The sequence below is a fragment of the Hipposideros armiger genome, unplaced genomic scaffold, assembly GCF_001890085.2.
Source record: "Hipposideros armiger isolate ML-2016 unplaced genomic scaffold, ASM189008v1 scaffold_59, whole genome shotgun sequence".
NCBI classification, from domain to species: Eukaryota; Metazoa; Chordata; class Mammalia; order Chiroptera; family Hipposideridae; genus Hipposideros; species Hipposideros armiger.
The window spans coordinates 13,414-22,618 of NW_017731409.1; the positions used below are offsets into that span (position 1 = coordinate 13,414).

At 40.4% G+C, this 9,205-nt stretch overlaps 1 protein-coding gene across 1 annotated transcript; it reads left to right on the plus strand.

Moving 5' to 3' along the window:
- Nucleotides 1-6,702: 6,702 nt before the first annotated feature.
- ADAM21 (ADAM metallopeptidase domain 21) lies at nt 6,703-8,949 on the plus strand. The gene has a single exon (XM_019641283.1). The coding sequence runs from the start codon at nt 6,811-6,813 to the stop codon at nt 8,947-8,949; it is 2,139 nt and encodes a 712-aa protein (XP_019496828.1). The 5' UTR covers nt 6,703-6,810.
- Nucleotides 8,950-9,205: the final 256 nt, after the last annotated feature.

The following is a 9,205-nucleotide window of genomic DNA, read 5'->3' on the forward strand; positions in this document are numbered from 1 at the left end:
AATTTTACTTTTCCATTGTCCTCCTTCCTTCCCAACATTGTAAGATTTCTTGTTTTATAATTTCTTTTGTTTCAAGAATCTTCTTTAGCCATTGTTGTCAGGTAACAAATTCTCTTATATTGTTCCTGCATCTGAGAATGTCTTGATTTCCTCATCATTCCTGATGGGTATTTCCGCTGGATATAAAACTCTGGATTGACATTTCTTTTAACTCTTGTAACATATTTTGCTACTTCCTTCTGGCTTCTGAGGTTTCTAATGAGAAATCTGCTGACTTTCAAAAGTTTTTCCCCATAGGTACGATTAGGCTTGATGTTCTTTCTCTTCAAGCACTTTCAAGATTTTTTTCTTTGTCTTTAGATTTCAAAATTGTGATTATGATGTGCCTTGGCATGGATTTCTTTGGGTATAGCCTGTTTGTGCATCTCTCAGCTACTTCAATCTGTAGGCTAACTTTTGACAAATTTAAGAAAACTTCAGCCATTATGTCTTTGAGTACTTTTCAGCCCTGCCCTATTCTTCTCTCCTACTTTGATTTACTGTGATAACCTGAATGTCAGGTCTTTTGTTATAATCCTACAGGACCCAGAGTCTCCTCATATTTTCCCAAGTCTATTATCGCTGCTTTTCAGATTTGGTAATAACTCTTCCTCAATGTTTGACTTCTGTAATTATTTCCTCTGTTCTATTTTGTTGTTGAACACATCCAGTGACTTTCTAGCTTTGCGTTTTGGGCTTTTCAGTTACAAAATTTCCATTATTTTTATTTTTATATCATATATTTTTGGTGAGACTTTATTTTTCTGCAAGTTTCTATTTTTTTCCATTATTTCACTCATATTTCTCATTGCCATTGAAACATTTTTATGATGGCTGTTTCAAAATCCTTGTCAGATAATTCCAGCAGCTGAGTCATTTCAGAGTTTGTATCTGTGGATTGTATTGTCTCATTCAAGTTGCAGCGTCCCTAGTTCTGTGCATGACAGGTGAGTTTCCATTGTATTCTAAAAGTTTTTGGTATTATATTTGAGGCTCTTGTCTTATTCAAATATCAGGCACCCTCTGACATTGTACTACCAGAGAAATAAAAGCTTTGTGTTGTTATTGCTAGATGGTGGTACAAGTCCAGGTTCTCCAAACAGTGTGTGTTGACATGCTAGGGGGGAAGGTGGACCTCATATTGTTAAGGTATGTAAGTTCATTCTCCTAGTCTTGGCCTCTGCTGATACCACCCTGGCTGGCAAATTCAAGGATGTCTCATTACCACTGCCCAAATGGTCTCCACTAACCATGTGAAATGGGGCCTTATTACTACAGGATGAGGGTGAAAGTCCCAGAACTCTGTTTGACCTTCACTGTCACTACCCTAGTGTGCGGGACGAGGCACCTAATTAGAGCAGGGGGAGATGGGAAGTCTAGGCCCTCCATGTGGCCCTTGCTGGTAAGGATGCCTGTGAGGCTATAGTTTTTCCCAGGAAATTTCACTAGAGTAGGACAGTTATATTCTACAAGTGTTCTGTCTTATCAGGCTGTTAATTTCTTGGTCCTTTGGCTAGAGAGAGAAAACTTGTCTTGGAGCTTTTTAAAAAACCTGTCTATTGCATTTTAGGGTTGCAGGCTTCTCCAGACTGCAATGAGAGTAAAAGAAAATGCAGAGAAATCACCACCATGTTGTTCCATAGGTCCCAATGTCCCTAGCTGGTCTATGTTCTTTGCTCCATCTTTTTGAACCTTCTTATGTTTGTTTTATATATAAAATACAGTGACTTAACCTGTACCAAGCAGGAGCAATAGGGATAAAAGGGTTTACTCCCTCTTTTCTGGAACCAAAAATCCTTAATGTTATTTTTTTTTAATAAATATTAAAGCAAAAGAGAACAAGCCAAAACTACTTTTGGAAGTTTTTGATCTTTTCCCACCTTTAGATCTCCCAGAATACTGTCCTATGTGTGGCAGGCACTTTAGTCTTCCTGTTATCTATCTTTTGGATTGAGTTTCCTTCCTCTCCTTACTGGTGCTACTGGCTTGCTACTGAAATTTCTTCAGGATTGAGCTTGTTTAGTTTCCCATTCTCTCATTTCTTGGGGTATGTTTTCTTCATTGTTAATCATCTCTGGTACAGTAGATTTTGTCCACAGGGTTTAGCTGCAGACAGATCTCTTTTTTTTTTAATCTTCCAGTCTGAAGAAGGAGGTATCTCCAGCTCTGCTTGTATGAATAAAATACTTTATGAAATGGAACCTCCCAAACAGATTTCTGAGGAAACCAGCATGGATGGAAGAAAATTTTGCTGAGAGGAAATAAAGGGGACTGCCGTTAAAAATATTTCTAATTAATAGTTATCTCACAGAGCTCTGAATCTACTAGTTAAATTAGGAGGAGGCAAGGATCATCAGACAAGAATCCCTTTAAAACAGAATCTATCCAGAGTTAGAGTTAATATTTTATTGAATTAGTTTCTATCATATGCAATATTCATACAGTTCAAATCTTAAAGGTAAGTATTTTTTGTCAAATACTATACCATAAATTCTCTACCAAACCATTTTGAGCATATTTTTCTCAAAAACATTGTAGCTTAATAGGTGATGCAATTTTAAAAACTTGTATATAAAACAAAATAGCAAGATTATAAATTGTGTAATACAAAAAATTTTGAACATGGTAATTATAAAGGAAATTACAGAATATCAATGTTTCTTGATTATTTAAAAAGATTTGTTGCTGGATGTAGAATTTCATCTTGACCTAGAGAGTTATCATACTTTAGTCCAATAGTGAAAAGTGATTAACAGTCTAGGCCAATGCAATAGCATGAACTAAATTTTGAAGCAGAAGTGAATCTACAGTGTAGGAAGACATAGAATGGAGTTGAGGAGGCTATTCAATTCCAATTACATTGAAATCACACATAAAGGTGTATAGAAATGGTGGAGCCAGAGCAAGATATCCTTGAGAGCCAGTTGTTGTTTCTGGTGAAGGGAAAGATCTTGTTGCTAAGCAGTTAAATCTAGAACTTAGTCACCGGAGAGACCAAAAGGGGGTGGGATTAAGCTTCCCTTTGTTAGGTGAAGTCTCAACTACCAATCTTTGTTCACTGATAAGTGTAGTACAAACCATCTGGAAAGAAACGGCCATGGAATCGACTGTTTCTTCTGTTGGTATGTCATTCATCAAGTTTGGTTCTATGTATAAGTTGGTAGCCAGAATAGTAGTCTGGATAATGTGATGTTTCTTAATTTTTGTTTTGCTTTCCTTTTTAAAGATGGGGCAGACTTGAGCATGGGTGAAATAAGGTATTGCAAGTAGGGTGGCTCACTGTTCCATTTTTTTTTTATTAAAGTATTCTGGGGTAGTAAAGTTACATAGGTTTCAAGTGTACAATTCTGTAATACATCACTTATATCTCACATTGTGTGTTCACCAGCCAGAGTCAGTTCTCCTTCCATCACCATATATTTGACCCCAGTTTACCCTCATCTACTACACCCCTCCCCGCTTACCCTCTGGTAACAACTAAGGACTGAAGTGGCTGCTGGGATACAAGACTTGCAGTTTAAAAACCAGGAGTCAGGACAGTCCTGGACAAACCAGAGTGAATTGCTTACCCTAATTGCCAGTTAATAACATGTAAAATAGGAAAAAACAGCGTTGAGAATAGGGAAAATTGACAGGATCAGTCCCTCTAGTAGGTAGGAGATGTGATCTTGGAGCAGAGCTACAACCTGAATCTGGGGGAGGATCACTTTTCCAGTGAAACAGATGTGCAGTGGGGTATAGGAGAGGTAGAAATGGGCATGGATTCAGACAGGTTTGTAATGGTGAAAATCCTAGAAACCATTTTGTCTTGAAATTTGCCATCACTGTTGATACAGATTTTTTTACTGTCTTCCAGAGTAAAAAATCCATTTTCTATGTGCCCAGTGGCGACACACACACACACACACACACACACACACACACACACACACACAAAATACTTCCTGCCCACTCCCCTACCCCTCAAATTTGGCACTATATGTGTGAGAATTGCTAAGGAATTTCTAGGACTGTCCTCTGATATTTTCATTCAATTTCCTTAAAGAAAAAACTGCAATTCATGATCCATTAAACTGATTTCATGACTTGCTAATGAGTCAATATTAGTGAGAGACAGATGGGAAAACAGCATATTCGAGCATGATAGAATAAGACAAGAGATGTGGTGTGTGGAGGTCTTGAGGAATTTGAAATAGCTGTGGGGAAAGAAGGAAGAGTAGATAATACATATGCAGGAGGGATGTTGTTTACTTCAAGATTGAAATAATGTTAGAGCATATGGATTTTTATGGCACCACTTAATAGTGTTGATGGTAGAATGATGTTCCTTTAGGAGTTTGAGTCTCTGGGGTCCTAGGAATGATATAATGAGGGCAAAGAGTATATGGTTCAAAGATTCTTTGAAGCATTTTCTTACTATTGCCTCCTCTCAAGATGAGCTCTAAGAAAAATGATATGACATCATTTATATAACTTATCACCCTTCTTCACACTGTATTTTTATTGGCCCTTTCAACTTTCCATCCTCTCATGCACAACTCTCACTCCATGATAAGTAACAAATATATCAAAAGAGATACAGAGAGTAAATTTGGAAGTTGGGATTTTACCCAATTTAGAGGTCTCTGTCCTTGGGCGTTTTTACATAGTTCAATTTGTCTACGAACTTTGCTTTTCTCTTGCAAGCTACTTGTACCTGGAATAAAGTGCCTATCCATTGGCAATGGAATGTGCTCGGATGGATCCATGTTCTCTGGGCGGGTTAACTCAGTATATCTGAAACAAGTCCTCTCCACCTACCAGTACCCATGTAGCAAATCTAGGGTAAATTATAAACTTGAATGGAGTATACTTGGTTAACTATTTAACTCTGAAAGGCAATCAGAATGTACTGACTACTGACACTATACATAAGTGAAGAATTTAGAATGTTAGGGATATGTAATGTCCAGGAGAATGAATGAAGAGCAATAAGACATAAGAGGATTTGAAATATCAGCTGATTTCCTGCCTCCATCCCTCAGGATGGGGAGCCAACACAAACATTTCCAGTTCCAATTGTTCATTCCTTTTTAAGATTTTCACAAAGACATTGTTTTGAGATTCTGCCACCCCCGCCCAAGTGGTGTATGGCAGTTGTGATGAAGAAGTGGGAAAAGTATGTTGCAGAATTAATCCAGTTTTGTTTGCTGGTTTGTTTGTCTTGCAAATTTGTGTTATAGTTGAGCTTTAGGGAGTTAAACGTTTTGCCATAAAGTAGTTGAAGTGAAAGGAACAGATTGCCTAGGCTACAATGGAATGGAATTGAAGACAGGGGCATGAGATTCAGAGAAATGGGAGATAATGAAAAACAAAAAAGTATTTGGGTTCTTTGAGTTTGAGAGAATGGTATAGCGGGAGTAAGGGAAACTGGAAGGATTAAAATTGTTGGTCAGTTGCTTAGGGTGTAAGAAATGGTTTGGTTTTGTTTGGTGATGATGAGGTATATATTATAACTGTGGGTGGGTAATCTAAAGTTCATTAAAGATGAATTAGAGAGGTTTAAAAGACATTGAAAAACCCTTCCAACTTTCAGATGAGTTGTTTATATACTTCCTATCATTTTTTTTATGATGAAGGTAGTATTTGGGGTGAAGAATAAGTCTATCAGTCAGGGGGGACAGGCTTTTATGGTTATCCAAGAATGACAGGGAGTGGGTAGTGGAAGATTGAGAAAGAAAGCTCAAAAATTAGTGGAGTCAATTGTAGGGTGTCAGATGGTCACATGTCTTGTTAGGGAGACCGCATCATAGATGGGGTAGAGGCTTGATCACTGCACTGTACACCTGAAGCTGATATTGTATAATATTGTATGTCAACTATAAGTGAATATATATGTGTGTGTGTGTGTGTGTGTGTGTGTGTGTTATATATAGTCACGGGACGTGTAGTATAGTGTGGGAGTGGAGTCAAGGGAATTGCAATAGATATGTATGATACTGGGGGGTGGGAAGCGGGCAGCGGATTGGGGGAGGGGGGTTGTCACTTCGAGGGGTAACAAATATAACTATTGCACTGTGTTGTACAGCTGACACTAATTTAAAAAATGTGTATTTCACAATAAAAAAATTAGTATAGTCAAATGTAGCAGGATGAATGATTCGGAAATGACTTCATGGGCTGTGGAGAATGGGAACCCAGCCTCTGGACCACGAGGTACATAGGGCTTCTGAGAATTGGGTTTCTCTAGAGTGAACTTTAGGAAACACAGTAAATTCTGTTGAAGCGCACATTTAATAAGCACAAAAAGAAAGGTCTGTAAAGTAGTATGATATAGAGTAATTTGAGTCAGGGTAAAGGAAGTAGTGAGTAGGAATGGATTCGGCGTCCAGATTATTAGTAGTGGGTCAGGCATCTTCATGTTCCTATTTCCTAATGCAAGCCTTCTCAGATTAAATGAAAATCCAAGTACCTATCATCCAACTTCTATAATTATCAACATATGACCAATACTGTCTTATCTGTAACCCTCTAACTTCCCACCCCCATTTATTGAAAGCAAATCCAAAGCACTTTCGTGACTCAAAATCGCTTTTTCTCCCACCTTCCTTACCCAATCCCACCACCTTCCCCACCCTTCATTTTATTTTCAATTTCAGCACCGCAGCTCTGACGGACAACTCTGACAGGACTCAGATCCTTAAAGGTCAGATCTACACAGTGAGCAGCTCAGAGGGAGGGGTCAGACCAGCAGTGCCTCACACTCTTTTTCTCTGGACAGATGACTCCATAATGGTAGCTGGTGAGGCCAGAGTGTCAATGAAACGTGTTCTCCTGCTGCTCTGGCTTGGGATATCTCTGCCCCACTCTGGTCTCTCCCAGGATAGGCCCTCCCAACACCTCAGCTCCCCAGAAGTGGTCATCCCCTTGAAAGTGACCAGCAGGGGCAGAGGTGCAAAGGCGCCAGGCTGGCTCTCCTACAGCATTCAGCTTGGGGGATGGAGACATAATGTCCACTTGAGAGTCAAGAAGCTCTTGGTTTCCAGACGCCTCCCGGTGTTCACCTACACAGACCAGCATGCCCTCCAGGAGGATCAGGCTTTTGTTCCTGATGACTGCTTCTATCATGGTTATGTGGAGGGGGTCCCCAAGTCCCTGGTTGCCCTTAGTACCTGTTCTGGGGGCTTTCGAGGAATGCTACAGGTAAATGGCCTTGCTTATGAAATCGAGCCCATCAGGCACTCTACTACATTTGAACACCGGGTTTATAAGATCAACACCAGTGAGACACAATCCCCACCTATTAGATGTGGCTTAACAAAGAAGGAAATAGCACACCAGCAGTTGCAATTTGAAGAGGCTGAGAAAACGACTCTGAGGCAAAATTCTACTGATAACCGGTGGGCCCACTCATGGTTTCTGGAGTTGGTTGTAGTAGTAGATCAAAATTTCTTCACATACTCCCAAAATAACTTCTCAGTGGTGCAGGAGGATGTACTTCTTGTTGTCAATATAGTGGATTCCATTTATCAGCAGTTGGGTATTTATGTGATTTTGATTGGGATTGAGATTTGGAATCACGGAAATGTTTTCCAAATGACAACCATAGAGCAGGTTCTGGAGGACTTTGCTCAGTGGAAACACATCAGTCTTTCCCGGCTACAGTATGATGCTGCACATATTTTCATTAAAAATCCACTGATAAGTACACTTGGGATAGCCTACGTTGCAGGAATATGTCGTCCTCCTATTGACTGTGGAGTTAACAATTTCCAAGGAGACCCCTGGTCTCTTTTTGCCCTCACCGTGGCCCATGAGTTAGGTCACACTTTGGGGATGCGGCATGATGAAGAATTCTGCTTGTGTGGGCAAAGTGGTTGCATCATGAATGCTGTCAGAGTCCCAGCAGAGACATTCACCAACTGTAGTTATGCAGATTTTACAAGGACCACTTTAAACCAGGGGTGGTGTCTGCACACTCCTCCCAGTCTAGGAGAAGTCCTTATGCTGAAGCGCTGTGGGAATGGTGCGGTTGAAGGGGAAGAGGAATGTGACTGTGGCTCTACAGAGCAGTGTGAACAAGATCCCTGCTGCCTGTTGAACTGCACTCTGAGGCCTGGGGCTGCCTGTGCTTTCGGGCTTTGTTGCAGAGACTGCAAGTTCTTGGCATCGGGGGAACTCTGTAGACATCAGATCAATGAATGTGACCTTCCAGAGTGGTGCAATGGGACATCCCATGAGTGCCCAGAAGATGGTTATGTGCAGGATGGGATTCCCTGCAGTGACAACGCCTACTGCTATCAAAAGAGATGTAATAACCATGACGATCAGTGCAGGGAGATTTTTGGTGAAGGTGCAAGGAGTGCATCTCAGAATTGCTATGAAGAAATCAACTCCCAGGGAAACCCTTTTGGTCACTGTGGTGTGAATGGCACGACATACCTAAAATGCAATATCTCAGATACCTTTTGTGGGAGAGTTCAGTGTGAGAATGTGGGAGACATTCCCCATCTGAGAGACCACTCTGCTTTGCGGCACACTCACATCAATGGTGTAACCTGCTGGGGTATTGGTTACCACTTAGGGATGCACACACCTGATGTTGGTGAAGTGAAAGATGGCACTATGTGTGGTTCAAGAAAGATCTGCATACACAAAAAATGTGTCAGGGTCTCTCTCCTGTCACAAGCCTGCCTGCCTGAGACCTGCCACATGAAGGGGGTCTGCAATAATAAACATCACTGCCACTGTGGCTATGGATGGTCCCCACCCTACTGCCTGCACAGAGGCTATGGAGGTAGTGTTGACAGTGGCCCAGCACCTGCCAGGAGAGGAGTTTTCTTTCCACTTGTTATAATTCTTATTTCGTCTATTTTTCTTTTACTGTTGGCAACTGTATTGATGTACCTTCGAAAACGTTTTGCTCTCTAGGAGACCAGGGCTCAGCCTTCAGGTTAAGAAAATGACTCTAATTTAATACCCTATGCGTTATTAAGTTTTAATTTCTTGAAGGTAGAAATGTTACATAGCTGAAACTGAGCACATTTCTGAAAGTTTACCAAAAAAAGGAAGAGACCCTCCCTTTTGTCAGTATCAGAAATTGCTAATTACCAAGTAAAGGTAATTCCTAACATCTTCCCAACTACTGTTCACTGTTTTAAGCAGCAAATAAAGCTCCATTTTCCCT

Excerpts from the sequence above, each read along its gene's own strand:
- ADAM21 (XM_019641283.1), top strand. The coding sequence starts at position 6,811 with ATGGTAGCTGGTGAGGCCAGAGTGTCAATGAAACGTGTTCTCCTGCTG.